At 55.1% G+C, this 23,825-nt stretch overlaps 1 protein-coding gene across 3 annotated transcripts in view; it reads right to left on the bottom strand.

Annotated features, from left to right (window-relative positions):
- The window catches only part of TCF7 (transcription factor 7), a 31,772-nt gene continuing 7,947 nt past the window's right edge, over positions 1–23,825 (bottom strand). Inside the window, exons 4-11 of one of the 3 annotated variants that reach the window (XM_070374343.1) lie at positions 9,249–9,360; positions 8,374–8,464; positions 6,836–6,928; positions 5,615–5,734; positions 5,006–5,168; positions 4,784–4,891; positions 4,236–4,284; positions 1–1,400 (exon numbers count right to left, since the gene is read on the bottom strand). In XM_070374343.1, coding sequence (XP_070230444.1) covers positions 1,378–1,400; positions 4,236–4,284; positions 4,784–4,891; positions 5,006–5,168; positions 5,615–5,734; positions 6,836–6,928; positions 8,374–8,464; positions 9,249–9,360 — 759 coding nt within the window. In that variant the 3' untranslated portion in view covers positions 1–1,377. The remainder of the gene's footprint in view (positions 1,401–4,235; positions 4,285–4,783; positions 4,892–5,005; positions 5,169–5,614; positions 5,735–6,835; positions 6,929–8,373; positions 8,465–9,248; positions 9,361–23,825) is intronic. The other 2 variants (XM_070374342.1, XM_070374345.1) reach the window with 2 other exon arrangements.

Below are 23,825 nucleotides of genomic sequence, written 5' to 3'. Positions count from 1 at the left end.
CAAAACTAAATTAAATTAAAACATGTTTGTTTTTTAAGGCTCAGGGTTGAAGCTTGGCTCAGAAATGGGTTAAAGTAGGCTGTGGTGAAAACCCGATGTTCACCACTAGAGGTTTTCTGGGCTCCTGCTTTAGTTATATGGTCTTCCTTCCTGCAGCCCCATAGGGAAACTGAAGCTGGCCTGCTTACACGCTGGAAAATAGGTACTGGCTGTCCTGAGGTTTGGTTTGCCCTTTCTTACAACTGTCTAAAGAGCTGGCTAGACTGATGTGGATAAGCTGGAATTGGATCGGACAAGGCTCTCAGAAGTGGGGAAGGATGCACACTGGTTTTGAGCCACAGCTGACTTGAACCAGTGACTAGGGCATTAGGTATCAGGGCTTCTTAGGTGGTTGAATTTCTCAGGAAACGTTTCCAAGTAATTTGAACTATAGCCACAAACGCTCACCACCCACACTTGCCTGTAAGGTAGTGTCAGGTTATTCCTGTTGCTGGGCTGATAGGCCTAAATCTAACCTATTCCATTCACTTATTGAAAGCTGCTAAAAAGAATGTGGGTAGAAGCTTCCCTTGGTTCAGCTTACAGATAGCAGATGGTTTTCTGTAAACAGGGCTTCTCCAGGCCCTTAAGAGAGAAGCACTGTCATCTTGAGCTTTGTGGTTGTGACCATGCTTACATGTTGTTTGGTAAACCAGCTGGTTCTTGGTCCATGAAGTATCTGGTACAGGGAAGGTGGGGCAGTGGTGGAGGGGAGAGTACGGAAAGCAGCTGGGCTCAGTCCAGTCCACCTATGACCTATGGAGGAAAAGCAAGGGGGGCAGGGGCACCTGGCTGTCAAGACAGGGAGGGAGCCTGCCACAGGCATGGGGGATGCCCCTGACGAAATGACACAACACAGATCTGCTTCCCATCACTTGGAGCAGTTTGGATTGATGGCCCCAGGTTTAGGCAGAAGTTGTGCAGACTCTGAAATCTCCAGGGCCTGAGCTGTGAGAGGGAGCCAACAGGCCCCCTGGCCGGTTTCCACCTGCTTTGGGACTCTGTCGTCTCCTCTCAGAGGGTGAGCCCCTGGAGGAAGCCATGTGTCCTGTGCATGCTAGGATGCCTGTCTCTGAGATTCCTGTTGCTGTACCTGTGTACTCTGCTGGTCGCTCTGAGGGGGCTGAGAGGCTGAGAGTGGCTGAGAGGCCTGGTGATGTAGGCGCCGGTTCTGCAGGGCTAGCAAGCAGTTCTGTGGGGAGGTGGGGCAGCAGGAGGTACGAGGGCGAATCCTGGGGAGTTGGGGACCTGGGGCAGCCTAGAGCACTGTCATCGGAAGGAACGGGGCTGGGGCAGCGGCCTTCTCCGGGTAAGTACCGAATGCATTTCTTTTTCCTCCTAGGAATAGTGAAGAGAGTTATCTGTAAACAGAGGGTGAATTCATAGTCATACACCACAACCAAAAAATGCTGTCCTTGCACAGGCCTATTTCCCCATGACTTACATACATATGCCTATGCCTTAGGACTTAGCCTGACAACTGCTGGGCCTGGCCCAGACCATGGACAGGTGCAGTTCCCAACAGAGCCACTAGATGGCACAGGGACCTTTTGTAGCTCCGTGTGTGGGCTGCCTGCTATCTTCCAGGACAGCTGTCTCCTAATCTAGGCTGTTGCAGCTCTGCTTCACGTGTCTGTGAAGCTCAGATCTGATTAATGTGTGCTTGTGGCTTCTAGCCCTGAGCATTCCAAATACTTAGAGCTATGCTAGGAGCAGAGAAGGGGAAGAAAGGGAATTGTCTCACCCATTCCTACCATCTTATTTTCTGTTTGAGGACAGGGCTGCCTCCCATCATGTGTACATATGTACACACACTTACTCCCCCAAATTCCTCTTTGTTCTTAGACAGGGAATGTAGGGGTACCCTTCGGGGCTGAACAAGTATTCCCTAGAGTCAGTGAACTTAATGCCTGGAGCAGCCTCAGCCTTGGCCCGGCAGGCCTGGCCTGAGCCTAATATATATAGGCCAGGCCTGAGCCATTTGGTAGGTATATTTTCTTTTCCCATATACAAATATTGTATGGTGAAACACAGGTTTAATGCCATAGGATCTGAGTATGGGTGCCAGGGGTACCTGTGTTCACCTCCCTACCTCTGGTCTCAGTAGGTCACATGCCTATTGGGCATTTACCTTATTCAGGTTATTCTCTACTACAGTACTACTTTGTTGTTCTTAGATGTGAGGCTCAGTGTGGTACAACAGGGATCCCAATTTGACGTGAAGGAGCTGGTGGTGCACAATGACGCTGAGGCCTGGGGACAGGGCTTTGAGCCACTTAAATGCTGTGTGTGAGATTTGTCTAATATGGACCTGCTCGGCCTGATTAGCACATCCATTACCAGGGAACCCTGGGCACAGGGCACCAGGCACCAGAGATGCCTTTTAAGCCTGCCTTTCCTTCCATCTAGGATATTCTCTATTCCTTCCACTTAGACCCAAGTGATCTTCCTCACAAGCTGTGTTCATTCTCACTCTCAGGAGGCATTGGCTTCCCAGTCTGTGGGTATGTTGGGGGGCTAGAGGCCAAAGGAGAACAGCAGGCCCAGCAGAATCTGTGCAGAGTCAGGGAAGCAGCTTGAAGCAAAGGGAGGGTGGTGGTGGGGACAAACCCACCTGCACGGACCACACCAATCCGTCTGCTGGTTGAGGCCAAAGCGAGCACGGCATTTCTTAGGCGAGCCAGGGTCTGCTCACAGCCATGCCAGAGGGGCAGAGCAGGGCAGAGGGCGGGCAGGCAGGCAGCAGGGCAGAGCAGGGCCCAGAAAGAAGAGGTAATATCAGTGTTAGCCAGTCACAGATACCCCACAGTCCCTACAGGCAAGGGCCTCTCCATGGCCTGTCCAGTCTTAGTGGGAGGCCAAGGGCCCAAAGCCAAGGTATCAGGAAAGGCTGGCACCCAGCTGGCAGTAGAGAGGCAGGGGAAGAATGGTGGGGGTGGGAGGGAGGAGACCCTATCAGGCTGGCTCCTCTCTGCCTTGTGGGGCCCCTTGCAGCAAAGGGGCTGAGAGAAGGGCCTGAGGGGCCCATGGGGATCAAGCTTCTTCTGCCTTAGGCCTTCCCATCCCCTCCCCCAAGACCCTGCCCATTTTGTCCATCTATTTTAGCCATCAGTTTTTCTTCATCTTTGCCAGTGCCCAGTCTTGCTTGACTCATTTCCCCTTGTGTTGTCACTTAAAGCCTATGCTATACACGATTGAACATTGTCCAATCTTAGAGAAAAGACTGAGGACTCTGCTGAGCCCCAGTACTAGCCCCCTGTGTGGATATGGATATATTCATGGATATGGAGTGTGAATTACCAGAGTTGGGACAGGAATTCACCCACAGGAAGATTACCTGGAGCAGGGTGTGGCTTTCCTGGGTCCTCTATACAGTGCACTTGGCACCTCCATGAGAAAGAGGGGCTGGGGCGATAGAGAAACTACTAGGCACCAGCCAACAGGCTGTGTGACTATAGAGCTCGGGCCTGGAGCGTGGCTCGCACTCCACCCAGACAGCCTGATGCTCACCTCCGCAGAACTAATCTGGATGCAGTGTTTGGGTTTAGTCTTGATTCAAACACTCAGTTCCTCACTAGGTTCTCTGGTAGAGGGTGGCTGTTAGGAGGGCTTACAAAGGAGTGTATGTTTGTGGTGGGTCACAAACCATTGCTACAAGAATTGGCTTCGGGCTTCCCTTGTGGCTCAGTGATAAAGAATTCACTGGCAATGCAGGAGACGCAGGTTCGGTCCCTGTCCTGGGATCCCACATGCTGCAGGGCAACTAAGCCTGTGCGCCACAACTGTTGAGCCGGCGCTCGCAAGCTGGGAGCCACAACTACTGAACCCTGCATGCCGTAGAGCCTCTGCCCCACAACTAGAGTAAGCCCTTAGGCGGAAATGAAGACCCAGCCCAGCCGAAAATAAAATTCTGCTGGTCTTCCCTGAGACTTAAAATAGTAAAGAGTCATGTCCAACTCTTTGTGTCCACTCATGATGCCAGTCTCCTCTGTCCACGGGGTTCTCCAGGCAAGAATACTGGAGTGGGTTGCTGTTCCCTTCTCCAGGGGATCGTCCCGACCCAGGGTTCAAACCTGGGTCTCCTGCATGGAAGGCAGATTCTTGACCATCTGAACTCCCTGGGATTTAGTATAGCTCTTATTCTGGTGGGGCTTTGATTTGTGAGATGCAGGCCTAGCTCTGAGGGAAGGCCTCACCTGAGTTGGATTCTTGGTGCTTTTCCCTCGACCGTCTCTTCTTCTTCCCCTGCAGGGAACAAAGTGGAAGATGCTCAGGACTCTGGGTGTGAGTGGTTGGGACACCTGCAGCCTACTGCCTAGTCAGGCTGCCCCTGGGGTTCCTGGCCCACCGTCCCCTCTGACCTGACCTGGGGCCCTGGTGTTTTCTTGACACCAGTTTTTGCTAGGTAACCACAGGGAAATTAGGGGCTCCTCCTCCCTTCCCCACACTGGCCTCCATTTTGAAGGAGGAGGTGACTTCAGGCTCATTTACTTCTTTGTGCTGACCTAATCAAATACTGCACAACGGCCCTGTGTGGAAGCACATCCTGGGGAGGGGATGGGATGCGAGCCTGCCTTCACAGCCGGCTCCCCTCATCTGAGCCTTCCTGAGCTAGCCATCAAAGGTCTTGAGCCTCTCCTCCACCCTGTCCCCTCCTCCTGTGTGCCTTCAGGACAGCAGTCCTGACTTCCTCTGGGGTATGGCATGCAGAAGACTCCCCTACTGCATGTGTTTGGCCACTCACATAGTTGTCCCGCGCCGACCAGCCTGGGTATAGCTGCATGTGCAGCTGCCTCTCCTTGCGGGCCAGCTCATAATACTTGGCCTGCTCTTCCCGGGACAGTGCATGCCACTGCAGTGGGGAAGGGGGGCAGATGGAGGATGCATCAGAGAGTTGGCAGGCTGCTCAGGGTGAAGGTAGTCAGGGTAGTCACCCCTACCAGCCCACTTGCCCCCGTGGCCTCACCCGACGGCCCAGGATCTGGTTGATGGCTGCACTCTCCTTGAGCGTGCACTCCGCAATGACTTTGGCTCTCATCTCCTTCATGTATAGCATGAAGGCGTTGAGTGGCTTCTTGATGGTTGGCTTCTTGGCTTCCTTCTCTGCCTTGGAGTCTGCTTGTGCTTTCCTGAGGGACAGATGAACACTCAGGAGCCCTCACGGTGTGCACCTAATGCGCCCCTCTCCCGTGTCCTGTGCGTCTGTCTGTCTCTGTGTGTGTGTGGTTGGATAGATATACTAGGGTTTTGTAAATGGTATCTTATTTTAGCTGCCCCAAAGTAGGTGAGCAGAGCTCACTATTGTTCCTTATAGGAATTTTGTAGCTAAGTAAGGAAAGCCCCTCCTCTCTGGGCTCAACCTAAATCCTTGTCCCCCATTCTGTCCACCCCACTCCTGCTTCTGAGGGTCAAAAAAACTGGTCAGTGGTAGTGGTAAACTGCCACAAGATGGCTTGACAGGGGATCTCCTGGCAGTCCCTGGAGGGAGGGCTTGGCCCTGGTGAGAGGCATGTGTCCTGGGGTCTGCTTATTTTCCCTGCCCCACCCCCCCCGGCCAAGTGTTTGTTCCACTCACAGGCTGCGGTCATAGGGCTGTAGCTCCTGCTTCCCTGAAGAGGGCACGATGGCTGGGTGGGGGATGGCTGCGGGGTGACCAGGGACACCAGAACCTAGCATCAGGGGTGGATGGGTGAACCTAGAGGCAAAAGAAGAGTTAACACTGAGCCAGGCATGTACGGCCCAGATCTATGGACACACAGAGGCCCCTGCACAGCACACGAGGACAGGCGAACGGTCACCCAACCCCACTGGCTGAACAAGTACACAGAAATACAGACACCTGCTCCCAACACTGCACAGACACTGCGAGAATCTACATGTGCAGCAGATTCAGGTGCTTCCTGGAGTCCTAAATAACTTCTGAATCAGTCCCCTTCTCATCTTCTGCTCTCACTAGCTCAGCCTCAACCTGTAGCTGCCCTGTGGGCTTCCTTACTTTCCTCACTGACCCCTCCAGGTCTCCCTCCATATAACAGCACTTGAGTGCTGTTCCCCCCATTGCTCATAGAATAAAACCCAGGCTGCTTCTTAGGGATTGCACACCCATTCCCTACCCCATTTCCCATCACTTCCTGCCCCTCAGCCATCTCCAGCTGGTTGCTGTTATCTTTGTCCCCCTCGCTCAAGAGCTGTCCTCACGAAGCTTGTCCTGACCCATCAGACATGGCTGGGTCTCCTTGGGGCTCCCCCTTCACCCAGATAGCTGCTGTATCTCTCCCTCCCCCGCTGGGCTGGCAGCTCCAGTAGGTCTAGAAGTGTCTGCTGACAAACCCGTTCCATACCCGGACAGGTCTGTCCCCAGGGAGGTGATCTAAGCAAGAGGACACGCAGGGACACAGTCCCCACTTGAACAGTGTGGAGTCACTGAGCAGGTGGCCCCTGAGACGTGTAAGAGGTGCTGCCTGAGTTTGGACAGAGCTCCAGGAGTGTCCAAGAGAGGTGTCCTGACTTGCCTTTTCAGGATGCACAAGAGGTGAGTGCACACACACCTGCACACGTGTGCCTGCACTCTCTGGCTGCTCTCTGGTGCTTTGCACAATACAGCTTGGGCTTAAGCCTCCTACACTCCCACTGGCTTCATTCTCAGTCACAGGGCAGCTCGGGGCTGGAGAATGACAGACGGACGGATGGACAGACGACTAACAGAGGGCAAGCACTGGCCTGGGCATAGCCTCTTGTGGGCACTGAAGCCTGGGCAACAGGAAGCAGGAGCCTGGCTGCAGGGTGGGGGACTCACCTGGGGTAGGGGGCGCCAGGGGCTGCGGTGGGGGCAGGGAAGTGCTGTCTATATCCGCAGGAAGGGGACAGGGGGTAGAGAGGAGGGCTGGGCCTGTGGTTGGGAGAGATAGCTGTTAGCAGTCTGGCTACTGGCCAAATGTTAGTCTGACTACTGGCCAGATGTGGGGAAGGACTTCCCCCCTGTGCTCAGGCCTGACCCCTAGTGTAATAAGGTAAACTGGCTTCCGTTTGGACCGCTCTAGTGTATGTTTTAAACATCTGCCACCAGAGGGCAACCTTTCTCTCTGCAGGCTAACCTCCTTTCTACTGGTGTATAAGGGCCAGAAATGGCAGCACTCTCCTGGCACTGAGCTTAGTAGATCCCTGGGTCCCCTCCAGTCTCATCTTGTGAAATCTGGGCTTATTTCCATACCTGCCATAGGACCTTTATGCCCACTGTTAACACTTGGGATTGTTCTGTCCCACTTTGCTTCAAACTCCTGGTCATCTGTCAAGGTCTTACTTTGCCAAAACAGCCTTTCTTCTGAAACAGCCGTGGGAATCCCAAACTGGATGAGGTGTCCCCCCAGGCTTCTACAGCCCTCAATCAAAGCACTGCTACCCATGCTTTGTAACTGGCCTCTTGTCTAAGTTGTACACTAGGTGGACTGAGAGATGGGAGGCAGGGACCTGAGGATCAACCCACTGGAGCAGTGCTTCTCTGGTGCCCAGAACTTGCCTGCCACACGTCAATCCTGGGGATAGTCCTGATTTGTATTCAAGGTGAACCTTTATCCAAGGTGAATCTGGACATGGAAGAGTGAGCTGAATGTGGATAAAGGACAAGTAGAAAGAGGCAGGCAGGCCCAGGGAAGCCAAGCTTTCCTACTTTTGGGTGACTGTCGCAACCTGGAGAGGCCTGAGACCTGCTTTGGTCAAACTGTGGTTGATGAGCAAAAGGTCACATACCCTGCCAAGACCCTGCTCCAGCCAAAGACAGGCCCTTTGGCTCATGGTTGGATTTGCTGCATAGGATCCAGGTTGGCTTTTCCTGGCCCAGCATTAGTGGACTCTACAAGCAGGCTGCCAGGAGTTTGGACTGAAGCAGGCACCATATGGGCAAGACAGACCCTGAACTTCGAGCAACTCTGCCAAGGAGGGGACCAGCCGGCAGTAGACACAGAGGCGAGTGGGTAGCATCCCCCTGTCCGCCAGGCCACTGAGAAACAGCGACCTCTCCTGTGTCCTGCAAGCTGCCACCTCCCTGCTCAGGCCTGCCTTTCTATCTCACACACTCATATGACCCTAAACAGCCCAGGGTTCCCCCATTCAAGTCTCCTAGACATTAAGGTGGAGCGTGACAGGGCTGGGTCTCCTGCCTTTCCAAAGGGAGTTTGTGTGGCTGGCTGAGGCAAGGCTAGAGTGGCTGGCCAGCCCATTACTTGTATAGAGCTGGCAGCAAGGTGCTCCGCACAGAAGAGTGGAGGAGGAAAGTGGAAGGGCGGGTATGGGTCCAGCCAGCACAAGGGGCCCCTTTCCCATTAAACCCTCACTTACCAGCTCACAGTGTGGGGGAGCTGTCCCATGCTGCCTGAGGTCAGAGAGTAGAAGCCAGAGAGGTCAGGGGTCTGCAGAGGCCTGTGAACTCCTGCAGGGGAGAGGGCAGAGTAAGTGAGCTAGCCTGACCCAGAAGCTGCTCCAGCTGGTTCCTGCATCCTAGAGCCTCCTGTGGGGCCCTCAAGATCCCGTGTCCCTGTGCTAGAGGCCCAGACATACTGGTCTTTTCAGGATTAGCCTGGTGTGATCAGAGTGCCCCATTTGCAGACTGTGGGCATCAAGGGCAGATGGTTGGTGTGACTTGCTTGTGGACAGTGGCTGGGTAGTGGCAGAGCTGGAGTCATGAAGGAGTGGAAGACCAAACCTTGCCGCACCCTGGCTCATTGCTGGTCTACAACTGGGGCCTCTCTGCTGGGGACTCTAGCCTGGCTTTCTGGGCAGGAGGCAGACCCCCTGGCCCAGGAGCCCAGGGATCCACCCATTCCTCTTGCCCCCTCCTCCCCTGGGTTGAGTCAGCAGGTTTCCCACAGCCGACAGTGGCTGATTTCAGAATGACTTTGCCCGAGGCTGAGGTGAATCAGCCATCACAACCACCACTTTCCATTTTCTCACTGTGGGGAGGGAAAGACTACAAGTTCTCTATCATCTTCACACAGAGGCCTACTCCCATACTGGCACTGGTTAGCCACTCAGGATTCAGTCTCCTACCTAAACCTCAAACTTTCACATTTTGACCTGGTACCACCTTGCCCACCCCTTTGGTGCCTTCAAAAACTATCTAGCCTCTTGCTCTCAGAAGGCAGGGACTTGATCCCCTTTCCCCGCCACTCCCCAGCTCTGGGTCTTGTTGGGCCCTTCCCATCCAGGATCCATACCTTGCTTCTGGCTGATGTCGGCTGGTGCAGGTGTGGGGTGTGGGCTGCTGAAATGGTCATAGAGAGGAGAAAGTTGGGGGACGCCATGGGAAGGCTGACTGGCCTTGTTGTGCTGAAAAATGAGGAGGGTGGGTGGGTGAATGTGGGGGACCTGAGGGAGGAAGGCACAGGACTGGGATGCACATATAAGAAAAGTCGCAATTTGCTGTGTGGGGGTAGCCCAGTCATCAGAGGAAAGTGGAGGTGGTCAAAACCACAGGCTTCACTGGACAGGACCCCACTCAAGCTACCCTGTGTCCAGTGGCTCTCCACCAGCCTCACCCCAGACTGCCCAAAGAGTCCAGTCTCCCAGAGAGTCTCTCAGTCTTTCTTTGCCCTCAGCTCTAGGAGGCATTTTCCCCCTGCCCAGGAAATTCTTCCTATCTCTTGGTTTCAGAGATCCCCCAGTTTCTCTGAGGCCCAATGGCTTGCCTGGTGAGTTGCTCATGCCTTCAGCCTTAGGACAGCCTGGAGCTTGCTTTTCTCCTCTGGCCCCCAGACTGAGGGGCTTGTGTCTGACCCTCTGGAGCCACCGCTTAAGAGGATTTGATGACATAGTGGAGGGAGCCTTTTCTTCTTCAAGGGAGGTGGAGCAAGCTGGCTCCAGGTGTGGCTAGGCTCCCTCCAGAGCCAACCCACCCAGCCTCCACACTTCCTGTTTCCTCGGCACCACAGGACTCTTACTTTTCACACTGGTCACATGGATTTGTCATGAGATGACTCATTCAGGCTGGGACGGGGGCTCCCCATCAGAACCAGCCACAGGGAGTGTGCTGCTCAGGGCCACGGCTCAGCTCTGCATATCCTCAGTGCACACCTTTGCTGGCCGGGGCCCTGGAGACATCATCTAAAGCTCAAGGTTAGCACCACTTGTAAAAGCCCACCTATGGGGATGCTGCTGGCTGGGCTCACAGATGAGCGACCACTAACCCATGGCACAGAAGTATCTTTGGGACGTATCTGGGGCAAGACACTAATGATTATAGAGGTTGTGGTCTGGGCTTCTTCCCAGCCCATAGGTGAAATTTCTCACTGGATGAATGTAGCCAGTATAATGGCTGGGGCTCATGACCCTTCATCACCAGCTTTGGGGAAGGTTAGGGTCGCTCTTGGTGGGAAGACTTGGCTTAGGTCCTTTGGCACTGGCTCTTGGCAGTCCAGGTGAGGCTAAAGGGACGGGCAGGTATGAATCACACTGTAGCCGTGGCAGGAGGCTCCCAGGTGGGCACAGGATCCCATGCGTGTCTGCAGCAGTCCTGGCCACCATCTCCCCCACATTCCTGCCTCCAGGGAAGCTTCAGGCTGGGCTACAAGCTGCACCCTTCCCCCCAGATGTTGGTAAGTTGCCGACATTACCACCTGTCAGCCTCCCTCTCATCCCTCTGCCGTCCACCAGGAGGAGTCTTAGATCCCAGGGCTAATCAGTGTCTCAGGAAGACAGGAGTTACTGTTAATAGTGCTGGCTCCTTTGTGACTGGCATGGATTTGACACTACACCTACTTCCTGAGGCCAATGCCTCACCTCCGACCAGAGCCTGCTCCTGACCGCAGGCAGGAGAGCTTCCTGAGGGCTCTCCACTTGAAGCCTGAGAGTCTGCCAACCAGGTTCAGTTCCTGGAGCTAACTTTATTACCATACCCGCGCACCCGTTGCCTTGTCGGAAATGGCTGTCATGACGACATGTAAGAAGCCCCTCATTCACCCTGAAGGGTAAGGATGAAACACTACTCATAGTGCCTCCCTTTCCCTGTGGTGCCTGGTTCCACAGGGGCCAGACCCTTTGGTCTTATTATGCCAAAGGAGGCCTGCCTGGAGATGGCAGACATGCCTGGCAGCATCGCCTGGGGAGACTGATGACAGGGCCATGTCATTTCCAGGTTTTGGTTGCTGTGACCTTCCTGTTGCTATTTGAAGGCCAGGCTTTCTGAGCAAGCTGGGGAAAGGAAGGTCCTGTCACTCTCAGCTCCTCTTTTATTCCCAGCACAGACCCAAACAACAGTAACAGGTTGGGATTGTGTAGGGGAGTTGAAGGTAGGTTTCTTAGGCCCGCAGGTGTCTGGCAGGAGAGAGAGGAGACTGGGACAGATATGGGATATGTGGGGAATGTGATTTCTTCATGTACTGAGTTTTAGCCCTGTGCTAGACCACTCTTTATTCCCACTCAGGGGACCAGCAGATTGCCATGTCTCCAAGCTGTCAATGTTCCGGGTGTCACCTCTTTTCTTGCTTCCCTTTATTGCACATCTCAGCAGAGCAGTCCTTGTCCTCTACCTCCAGTCCTCAGCCCTTGTTATCCCTTCATCCAAGCCAGCCTCTTGCCCCCATCACTTCACCAGATGACTTGTCAAGGTCCCCAGGGACTTGCACGTTGCCGAACTCAAAAGTCAGTTCTCAGTCTTCATTGTACTTGGCTTCTCGGCACATTGAACACAACTAACTTCTCCCTCTTCCTCGCAATAGGTTCTTCACTTTGATTCCAGAATGCCACACTTCCCGATTTTCTTCTAACCTCTGAGGCCACTCCTCCTTGGCCTTGTTTCTGGCTCTTCATCGTTTTCCTGTCCTGACCCAAGTCTGGCCCTCAGTTCTTCTGTATCAATCCTCACCTCCCAAGGGTGCTCTCATCCAGGCTCACAGCTTTAAACGTCTTCATCTGATGACTGCTACATCTGTATCTCCGCAGCCTCTACCTCTCCCCGGAATGCTACTCTCCAAATGCTCCCAAATGCAACATGTCCAAAGTAGAACCTTTGACTTTTTGCCCCAAACATTCCTCTCCATCTTCCTCAGTTAATATCAACTCCCTCCTTCCAGTTGCTGAGACCAAACAGCTTGGAGTCATCTCTGATGCTCCTTTTTCTCACACTCCACCTCTAGTGTGTCAGCAAATCCTAATGGCTCTACTTTCAAAATATATCAGAACCCAACCATTTCTTCCTTTCTCCCTGTCCCCACCCAGTCTAAGCCACAGTCACTTCCCACCTGGCAGACACAACAGTCTCCTGCTCTTCCATCCAGCAGCCATATAAATCAGATCATGTCAGCCTGGAGCCTGCACCAAACTTCCCCAGGCATATACAGCCCTAGGATCAGACCCTAATCACCTCTCTAACCCCATTACCTTCCTCTCTCCTTGCTCATTATGCCCAGGACTTAACCTCGTTGCTTTAGCCTTCAGCCACCTCTTCCATTTACTCCAGTGGTCATCTCTTAAGTGTGCCTAGGATATGAAGTGGGCTGGGAAGCACAGCTACTAGGCTTGCTGACCTTTTCAGTAACCTTACCTCTGTAGGATCCCAGGCCAGTTTGCTCCTTGTAAAATAAGCATGAGCCTATTCAACCCTGCTACCTAATTGGTCACAGATGCAAAAATCCTGTTATACCCTAGAATTTTGGAGGCAGGAGCCCAGGGCCTATGAAGGTAGAAAGCTTTCTGGAAACCTCAGGGGCCTCCTTAACCTGATAAATTCCTAGGACAGGGATTAGCCAGATCCGAGGCCTCGTGGCACACAGGGAAGACTAGCCTCAGGGACTCCCTCAAGAAGCTGGGACCTTAGTGGGGGCATCCCACCATTTGCCGTCCTAAGGGCACAAATGCCTGGAGCCCAGCGCAGGTGGTGGAGTGAACAGGTCCCTCCAGGCCATAGGGCTTTCAAGTTTAAACCGCTTCAGAGAAGGCCCTGCCATCCCACCTTGGCACTGGCTTTTCAGCCCTCAGGGGTAAAAGCCTGGCTGGTGGAGTGGGCAGCTCTGAGCTTGGGAAATCTTAGGAGCAGAGCCTGGGGTCCAAGGTGCCAGCTCTAGGAGGACAGTCCCAGAGTCCCACCCTTCCTGGAGTGGGAGGTTGAGAGGGGGTATCTGCTCCAAGGAAAGAAGAGGATGGCTCCACAGTGGATTTCTCAGCAAACCACCTTCCCTGTAGACGGCTAGCATGGGCCAGAAGTCCTAGAGAGCTCTCTCACCTGACAGATGGCTAGAGCCAACCCTCCTTGGCCAGGCTAGTTAAGCTCCACGTTGTATGTAGCACAGCTCACTCTAAGCCGAGGAACCCTCAGAATCTAGCTCAGCCTCAAGCCCGGTATGTACGTGTGCAACAGCGGCAGGTGCACTGAGGCCTCATCCTGTCCACCAGCCTTCCCTGGGAACTGGGGAAAAGCCTCATTAAACAGGAGTCTACTGCCAAACCACAGGAGAGGTGCCAGGTGGGCAGAGGGGGCACTGAGAACCTGCTGGCAGCTGGAGGACCCGAGGTGCCAGGGCTCCAGGGCAGAGCACCGAGGGCCTGGCTGGTCCTTCCCACGTTCATGCAGGCTGCCTCTGAGTTCACTCCCCAGCCCCCTCCACGCCTGGTGGTGGTAGCTGGGGTGGGGGGTGGGGAACTGTCTGGCGCGGGACCTGGTGCCCCATGCCCCCTCAGCCAACAGAACGTCCCGCTCCACGGCCTCAGCACAAGGCTGTCCCAGGGCTAGGCTGCCCAGACAGCAGGGTGGAGTTGCCTGGGGCCTGCCTGCGTCTGGGGAACTTAGTGACTGGAGCTTCTCTCCTCCCCTGATGGTGACTGTCCCGTTCCTAGGGAAGGAGGCAGGCCTTGATGGATTGTCTGCCACCCCTCATCCCCGAATATCTGGACGGCACAGCCTCTTCTAACCTCTGCAAGCAGAGAGCTGGGCACTCATGGTGGGATGTATAAGCCAATGACAGACGGGACAGCAGACTGTATTCCTTGACCAGCACACTCCCACACCCTTGTTTTGACTTCTGCATACAGCCCTTTCCCGTTTCCCTCCAGACTGCAGCACTCAGGACGAGTCCAGGACTCTGAGACCCCTGGGCTGGGAGGCCATGCCTGCTGAGGCCTTAGCACAGGCGGACCTTCCTGCCTTGGCATTGCTCTTACTGTTCGTCCCACGCCACTTCAAAATCCATCATCCCAAAGCGGGTCCTCATCCTTCTGGGCTTAGCCCATGTCTGGAGATTCCTCACTCTGGTGCCCTCACATGCCCTCCTCTTGTTGAGCAGGCTGGAGCCAGGAAGAGGCCCTAGGGCAGGGCCAGGCAGGAGGAGGTGGAAATAAGGGACTCCTGAGGTCGGTCTCCCCTGCTCTGAAGGCGAGCTTGGGCCTGGCTGCTCCTGCCTCCCTCTCCCCACCCCCACTTCCTGCAGGCTCAGGTGAAAAATAAACACAGTCGGCATTTTCCCTGCAGACCGCAGAGGTCCGCTTACAGGCTGTGTGCACCCTGAGAGCCCTTGCCACCGCCAGCAGAGAAACTCCCTCGCCTCTGACGGTTGACTCTGAAAACCCCCAAACGCTTGAGCCCCACAACACTTTCCCAGCGAAGAAAGTTGCTGCTTCCTCTGGTCTCAAGCCTGGGGGGGTGGGGAGCGTGTCAAGCCTGACAAGGTCCTCCCAAGAAGGCCTCCCCTTGGCAGGGGACTGTGCCAGGAGAAGCACCCCCACCCTCCCTGCCCCCACCCAAACACACACATAAACACACTGTACCAGAATTCACAGTTGATCATTATCAGCAGAGACATTCAGTCAGGGTGTATTTACTATGCTCCTACTATGTATCAGGCAAAAGAACTTTCTCGGCTAGAAGAAAGCATCTGCTAATGGCAGATGATTATGAGAGGCACAGCTGTACCCTGTGCCAGGCATAGTTCTGAGCGCCTTGCAGATTTTAACTCACAGACTCCTAAAACAAACCTGTGATACAGGTGTAATTATTATCCCCATTTGATAGATGAGGAAACTTGAGGCAGAGACATCACATAGCTTGCCCAAGGTCACACAGCTTGTAAGCGGCAAAGCTGAGCTTCCTTCCACCCATGGTGCTGCAGAGGCCCTCTGGTCGCGGACCAACAAGGGGGAGCAGGGGAAGGAGCCCTAGTCCTCAAATCAGTCTCCCTGCTTCAGCCTAGTTGGTCAGTCACCTAAGTCAGTGCTTCCCTGACCCTAAAAAATGCTCCTGTAAGTTCTGAGACCCCACGCTGGGAGCTTCCGTGACGGCAGTATTTAGACACGACCCCCAGGGCCCCAGCTCACATCACTCCTCACCCTCTCACAGCCACACCCCAGCCTTGTCCAGCCTCACAGGCCTGCTTTTCTCTTACCCAGGCACCCAGCTCAACTTCACCTCAACACCTTGCCTACCCCTTGCGCGCTGCGCTCTCCTGCTAGCTTTCCATATTTCCTTCTCCTCTTTGCCAGATTCCTTCTCATCCTGACCTCAGTCTAAGGGCCACTTCCTTAGAAAGGGCTGTAACCTGGGAGGGGCTCCAGCAGCCCAGCAGGTGGAGGTGCCTACTTGCTGCAGGAGTGGCTGGCGGTCCCGGAGGGCAGAAGGGGCTTGTTGGTCCTCTCTGCCTCTCCAGGGTCTGTACTTGGCTTATTCACTAAGACTTTTAAACAAAGGCCTCTAGAAGTTCTGGTGCCCCAGAACTTCTGCACGCCCACCCACTCATCCACCATGAACCTGACTCCAGTCTCTTGGCTCCTAGAAGGCAGGGGAGGGTATTCCTGATGCCTGCTTTGAAGCTGGGGAAAGGCCTTTGGGGACAAGTCCACAGCAGGAGTCGGATCCACACCTTGAACACAAGGTGGCCTACTGAGAGTGACGGCTCTCTGTGCCAAGGGCACACACATGAAGTTGAGAACTGTAAACGCCACACTTGACAGCTCATTTGAGGCCAGCATTATCCTTCCCATTTTACACATGAGGGAAGTGAGGCTCAGGGACACTGAGAAAGTTGCTCAAACATACTCCCTTGAGTCAGTGCTGGGGACCCCTTTAGAACTCTCGGGGTCTTCGGCGATGTCAAACAGTCACAGTCTCATCTCTCCCCTCCTCTCCCTCTGCTCCAGCCACTGAGGGCTGCTGGCTCAAGGGCAAGGCTGTTCCCTCTGCCTGGGGAGCCATCGTCCACAACTTGCTGGGTCCTCTGGCAGTGTATGCAGGCAGGGCCCAATACAAGTCAGTGTTTGGGGAGAATGCGGCAGCACTGGACAAAGCACCCTGGCTGGACACAGCAGCACACAGGAGGCTGGGAGGAGCTGGGCGACTGCTGGGACTTCGGGACATCTTGCCTGGCACCTGGGAACCCATGCCGCCTTCCATCGCATCTCCTCCTTTCTCCAGACGGTCAAAGCCAGGGTTGCCAACTTCATACGGTACCTTTGTGCTAATTGGAAAAAGTACCCCCTCTGGAGAGACACCTGGGTCCATACCAGGGCACACGGCTTGGGGAGCATAGTGCAGGCTGGATCTCAACTCCTTGGCCCAGATCCCCTGCGTAATCCCAGAGTGGCCCTGCTCATAAGGCCCTCTCCAGTTCTCACTTCTCTTCCCTGCATTGCCAGAAACTACGCGTGTCAACTCTGAGAGTGCCCCTGAGCATCCACTCTGGTCTTGATCAGTTCCTCTGGATGCCTCCCAACTCCAGGGTCCCTTAGTGCCTACCACAGCTCCCCCAGACCTCTCTATCACCGATGGTGTGTAAGTGCCAAGGAGTCTGGCCAGTTGCTGAGTGGGAACCCCCCCTACCCCTACACACACACATAAGGCCTGGGACAATGAGAATGAACTTCCCAGAAGGAAGCAGGTCCCCTTTCCAAAGGGGAATTCACCTGCGTATCAGCCAAGCCTTGAAGTGTGGGCTCCCACAGATCCCACCTCTGCAGATACACCCTAGCTGGGCTCATGCCCCTTTATCCCCACCCCTACTCTGGGCCCTTCTGCCCAGGACATGGCGCTCTCCAGGGGATGGCCCTCCAGCTCCCCGCCCCTCACAAAGCATGGAGCGGTGGCACTGTGGCCCGCAGAGCTGGGGGACTGGGGGATGGCTGGGCCACCCGCTAGTAGACCAGGAGGCTTCAGTCCTCCCGCCAGCACGGGACTGTTGCCAGGGATGCACAGAGCCCCACCAGGCCCCTGTGGCCAGTCCACCAGCTGCCTGGTCCTGACATCAGATAGTGGGGCCCTGCCACAGCAGAGGTGAGGACCAGAGAGCCACAGGCAGCCTTGGCAAACCACAGGCCTGCTCTAGACCCAGCCCAGCCCTGAGGCGCCCTCAGAGCTAGCGGAACCTCACTGAGTGGAGTGGCCTGGCCCACAGCCTCCAGCGGTTTCTATGCATTCGTTTACTTTTGTTTTCCTTCTTCCTCTTTGAGGTAAACGCCCCTCAGGACAGGATGTTTTTAGAGGAAAATATAAGCTTCCGGGAGCTGCTGCAGCGGAGCTGCTAGTTGATACACCGACACATTTTTGAGGACTCTGCAGCAGCCCTGGGGCTGGGCATCCCCCGGTCCAGGGAGTCACTCTCCCAGCTCCTCGATCTCAGTGCCCAGCCACCTGGGACCCCGCGCGGACTGAGGCAGGCCAGGGGCACAGCATCAGCTCAGGCTGTCTGAGGCAGTAGGGAAAGCTGGGCTCTGGGAGGACAGCATCTGAGGAAGTCAGAGGTTTTGTTACCCTAGGAGTGAAACCAAGAGGCTTTGTGGAAAAGTCCTGAAGAAGGTGAACATGCAGGTTTAGAGATGGCAGCCCCTACTAGTGACAGCCTCCTGTATGCTGGGCACCCCGAAGAGTCCCACCCTGCAGAGTCTTCCCAGCCACTGCGTGATCTGTGTGTACAGACTGTACAGACGAGGAATGGAAGACAGGAGAGGGAAAATGACTTGCCCAAGGTCTCAGAACAAGTAGTGATAGATCTGGATTTGAATCCAGCCTCTTGGGTTCCCGGCCAGAGATCTTTACCGCTCAGTGACAGGCCCCACAGGCCAGCTGGTGGTAGCCAGCGAGGACACCACACGTGTTAGGCCCAGGGGCCGAGTGGTTGCCAGATTCTCCCTTGCCCACACCAGGTCTCCTCACTGAGACCTCCACCCACCCAGGACCCCAGGGATCACCGACTTCGCCAGCAACACCCTGCCAGTAATCTCTCTTGGAAAAAACTGACCAGCTGTGTGACTCTGACCCCCATCTCGTTCTGTGTGAAGGGCGTTTTCACCCTGCCCTCTAGGTGGTGATTTTGGTCCTCAATTATAAATGACTAAAGGAACCATGAGAAATTCTTCCTATGGGGTCTGGCCTCTGTTTTCCCAGTCCGCGTGCAGCATTTGCGGGGGTGGGGATGGCAGGCAGGGATGGCCACTGGCAGAAGAGTGAGTGTTCTGCATAGGAGCAGGAGCCAGGCAGGCCCTGGAGAGGTGGGGGCTGATGGTTAGCAATGGCTTGAGGCTGGGAGGTGGAGACTTGGAGATCTCATCCCCAACCTTGGCACTGCACTCCTGCCCCAGTTAATTCCAGCCAGCTTCTGAGGACCAAAGATAAGAGAGGGGTCTGTGAATTCCTCGGTCTGTTTAGCTGCCTGTACCAGCCCCGGTAGGACAATTCTGCCATGGGGCCACAGTCAGGAAGCTCACTTGGGTCTGACCCTGGCAGCTAAGGCCCTTGGGGCTCTGCCTAGACTCGGTCCAGCTAAAGGTTTATCCCCTGTGAACAAGGAGTGAAAAGGAGTGGCTGGAGGCTTCGGGGCCCAGGATGCTCCCCTCCCCAAACCCTCACACCCAGTGTAAGCTGACAGAGGAGGGCAGGGCTGCTCCAACTGCCACAGAGGCCCTCGTGAGGTGGAGCACTCTAAAGAGGTTGAGTCAGGGGGTTCTGAAAAAAGCCACACCAAACAGCTTTTACAGACACGCACCTGCGTCTAACAGTATAAAAACAGAGGAGAGGGTGAAATACTACATTCTTGGGGGGTGGGGAGCCAAGGGGACCCAACTGTAGCTAAAAAACCCAATTTTTAAAAGAATGAGTGGATAGCTATGTTGCCTAAGAGGCAGAGTGGCATGTGATAAGGGCAGGGAACAGAGAGGTAGATGTTGGAGATCATGTTTCTCCTCCAACACGGGCAAGGTACATGTCTCCATGCTTTGGCTTCCCCATCTGTACCATGTCCATATCTCATAGGGATGAAATGAAATAATATTTGTGTCTGGTAATTATTTTTTTAATTAATGAAGAAGAAAACAGAGGACAAAGGAGAGCATGTTCCCAGACCAAGGCTTTTCAGGAAAGCTGGCCTTTGTATCAGGCTGGGGCTGCTGGCCCTTGATCTCCTTTGGACTGCTGCCAGATTGCTGTTGGGCCAGACTGCTGAGCTCCTGCCTAGCCTTCAGTGACAAGAGCCGGGGTGGAACTAGGGTGGGAGGTGCAGAGGAGGGCAGCAGTAGAAGCAGAAACTCTCAAAATGTCCTAGCAAGGTTGGCAGGTGGATCTGGTTCCCAAGCAACTTTCCCAAGGGGTTTGGCAAAGGGACACCCACGCCCAGGGATGCCCTCAGATTCCTCAGTCCAGCCAGTCCCACTGTCTTAGAACCGAGGATACCCTCTAGTCCATTCCTGGACCACACAGAGGAGGGCCCCTGGGCCAGAGAAGTCTAGCAATGAGCTTCCAGCTGAGCCCAGACCAAAGTTAGAAAGAGGGAATCCACTGATACATAATCCTAAACTGTCCTTGCATCATGCATCAGAACCTGATGCAATCTTGTTTTTTATTTGGCCCCGCTTAGTGGCTTGAGGAACCTTAGTTCTCTGACTAGGGATTGAACCCATGCCATTGGCAGTGAAAGTGCAAAATCCTAGCCACTGGACCGCCAGGGAATTCCCAAACCTAATGTAATCTTGAATGTCATTTATAAACACTTTTCCAGGTAAAACACTTTTCCAGGTAATATTTATTCTGGAAGCCCCGAGGTCCTGCTTTCAACCAAGAAACACAGCTCTTGGCCCTGGTAGCCCTGACCTTGCCAGGCATTGGTCCAGCCCTGACCCAAGTCCAGAACTTTGAGGTCATGCCCAAGGGGGGCAGGAAAGCACCAAATCTTTCCTTGAGGCCAGAGGAATCCAGCTCATAAACTCAGCGGGAGTGGGGGTAACATTCAGCTTTGCAGCCTACAGTGACCCCAACTAACTGCACAGATTTGAGAGCAGAGGGACAGAGCAGAGTCTGGGCTCTGGGGGAAAAGAGTCCACGTCCTGACGCTGCCAGGTACTAGCACATTCTTAACCTCTCTGAGCCTGAGTTTTCCCATCTGTAAAATGAGAGCTATATAGCGACTACTTTCTTGGCTTCTGGTAAGGATCTTGATATCGGGATTAAAGGTCCCTGGCACAGGTCTGGCACTTGGGAGGCTCTTGACACATGCACTATTACCGTGGCTGTTGTTACTCTCTCAACAGCTGTTTACGAGCACCTACTATGTGTCATGCTCTCTGCTGGCCACTGAGAGAGTCTAGCAGTGAAGAGGACAGATGTGGTCCTGGCCCTGTAGATCCTCTCTCGCCCTTTTGATCCAAACCACCATCCCTAAACCCCTATCCCAACATGGTCATCAATCCCTACGGCCTCTGCAGTCCCAGCTTCATCTGTCCCACACCCTTTGGTCTATGTTCATGCCCCAGCCCCACCCAGGGGATTGCCCACCACAGCTGGGAGGTTCCTGGGCTGCAGACTGCTTCAGAGCCTGCCTTCGAGCTCTGGGCTGGCTGCTGCAGCACAGCATTTACTCAGGGCTGCCCTGCCTGGACCCCAGCTACAGCCAGCAGAGACCTCACTGTAAAACTCTCCAGAGGCTGCTGCTCAGCGTCCCTAAGGGCCCACCCACCCTCTGCCTGCCTGGCCACCGGGCCAGCCACAGAGCCATCTGATTTGAATGAAACTTAAAACTTAATGACTTTCATGCTGGTTATTTAAAACGCAATGTAATTTTCTTAAACACCCTATTATTTCCTTTGATAGCTACAAAGCTTCCCCCAATCCCATAAGCATGTTTATTTTTAGGGAAAAGAGTGGTTTTGCAGTTGGTCATAGAGACCAGAGGGAAAGGAGCCCACAGAAAGTAGGGCAAAGAGTCAACCTTGGCAGCCTGGAGACCCACAGCTGCCCTGCCTTTGTGCTGGGACAGATTCCCCACTGACACCATGGGGTCCAGGGCAGGACCCTGCCCTTCTCATACCAGCACATCCACCAGTGGCCCTCCTGTCCACCATCTGACGGCAGTCAAGTCCCCCTTCCCATGCTTCACCTCCACAGGGCCCCAGTGTCCCTCCTGTGAGACAGTTCCACTGGCTTCCACAGACATGCCAGCCATATACAGGTCTGGGGAAGGGGGCCTGCGGTTACTGACACACTCTGGGCAGCCTCCTCCTGGCTCCTCCAGACATTGTGCCCTAGGTAAGGCCTTGAGGCCTGAAGCATTGACCAGCTGGATGAGATCTGTGCTCAGATAAAGTGGCCTCAGGCAGTGGCTGCCCACACTGGGAGGGTGGGTGGGTGTGGCCCTGCCAGTCGGGGCTCCCTGGCAAAAGGGACAGCCTAGTGGTGGGTGTGCGTGCGGAGGTCAGCTGAGCCCCGCCAATGCGGGGCGTCCTCTGGGAGTGGCTATTTTTAGATCCCAAGCTTTCATGTGGCCGAGTGATGTGCAGTTTACAAAGCATTGGTAATGTGTTTCAGATGGCGGCCCAGCAGACCGGGAGGCTGGGCCTGCTGCCACCAGAGCCAGGTCAGAGTTAGTCAGAATACCCTCAGCTGGACTCCTGTCACCTGTCCCTCCCGCCCTCCAATTCCCTCTTGCCTGATGGGGAGGCTGGGTCAGGAGCAGTTCTTGCAGTGCCCAGCAAAAAGCCCCAGCTGAGGCCCACCGGAGCAGCAGGCCTCTCCCACTAATGCTTATCTGACCTTCAGGAATCCTCATGGCCAGGGCTCCCTACCCCCATTTACAGAGGGAAACTGAGACCTAGAGAGGTTGACAGATTTACTTGAGGTTACACGCCAGGGAGGAGGTGGCCTTGGCTCCTGGCTTCCTTGCCTATCAGAGCCTCCTCCCATCATGGGCAAATTGGGCTCCCTGGGAGGGGGTGATCTGCCCTCCCTGGCCAGGCTGCCCTGGTGGTGGGCTAGGGCAGCTCTAACCACGTGAACCCCCAGAACTCACTGTTCCCTGGGGCCACATCCTGCCCATCCATGCCTGCAGCCCTAGCCACACATTCGTCGTTATTTGCAAGCAGACAGTGTGGGGCCCAGACAGCCTCGTGTCCTTGGAGAGAAGAGATGGTTGTTTCAGTGGGAGGGGTAAAGGGGTTGGCAAAGCATCTGCTTTCTCTGATCTCCAAGGAGCTCTGGCTGTGTAGTTGGCTGTGACATGAAGGCCGTGTGTCACCATCTCCCTCTGCACTCTAAAGCCATATCTGCTGGTACAGCCCAGGCAGGCAGGCTCCATGGGTGGGACAGGCTACAAGGCAGCCTCCCCCAAGAGAGGGCCACACTCAGGCCCACCTTGGCCAGGGACCCTATCCAGTAAGGGACAGTCCCTTTTCCCCCCAGGGAATGGGAGCCCCATGTCCTACAGGACCCTCTGACCAAGACAAACCCTCCAGGCTGCAGCTTAGAGACTACATGTGCCAAGGCTGATGAGGACCACTCCTCTTTAAGGGGAGGGAGGTGGCACCCACGTCCAAACCCCAAGTATCACAGGTCTGTGAGCTGAGGCAGCAGACTACCTGAAGGAAGGAGATAATAATGTCCTGGGTTCTCAGAGACCTTCCACAGACTCCTGGGGCCTTGGAGTCCTGCTAGAGACAGAGCTGATGAGGGGGGCTCTCCAAACCCTGGCCGGGGTTCAGTCCCCTCAGGGACAGGAGGCGAGGCCCTGGCCTCGTGATCCTGGAGACAGACTGAGAGTCCAATGAAGTAACACGAAACTTCCACCTCTGAGGCACTCCTTCCTGGCATGTGCCAGCCTGCTCGGGTCTCCCCTGCCCAAAGCCCACCCCCTCCCTGGCCCTGCCCGCCTCCTCCAGTCACCCTGTGCCTCCCAGCATCCGCCTGCCAGCCTTACCCTCTCTGTCCAAGTCAGACCATTTCCCGTGGGCACCATGCTGCCCTTCATGCTGCCAACTCCTGGGCTGTGGCAGCAGCACCGCCTGGGCACATGCTAGGCCTTCCATGCTGGCCCTTCTCCAGCCTCACAGACCCTGGGCTTTGGCGGGCCCTTCCAGTGGCCAAGAACATACTCATTTCTGCCCCTCCTCCTCTGTTCCAGCTGTCCCCCAACCTAGAGCGTTCCCCCACTCCCGCCTTCACAGGTTCTGGGCCTGCCAGAACAGCCCCCTGCCAGGAAACCTTCCTAGCTGCCCCACCAGCCCCTCTCCTCAGCGTGCTTTATCCAACACGGCCGGCACTGAGCCCCCAGGAGAGTCTCTCGGCCTTGCCAGAACTGAGCCCTGGAGCGGGCAGAGGCAGCCGTCCCCTCTGTGCTGAGCCAAGGCCAAGTACCCGGAGCGGGGGGGTGGGGCTCAGTGAATACCAGTTAGGGGTCTGGACCAGGATTCTAGATATAGCGGGCACCACGTCGTTGACCAGCTGAGAGCCCTCGGGTTGGCCAGGTGGACAGCTGTCCTCTTTGCTCTGCCCCAGGGGAGCCGGCTGAGGGGCTGAGGATGGAGAGCGTCAGGGGCTTCAGTCCAGCCCCCTTCAGGGG

The sequence above is a fragment of the Bos mutus genome, chromosome 7 (assembly GCF_027580195.1).
Source record: "Bos mutus isolate GX-2022 chromosome 7, NWIPB_WYAK_1.1, whole genome shotgun sequence".
Lineage (NCBI taxonomy): Eukaryota > Metazoa > Chordata > Mammalia > Artiodactyla > Bovidae > Bos > Bos mutus.
Note: the sequence above shows the minus strand (reverse complement) of the source record. Positions and strands in the feature narration are given on the sequence as shown.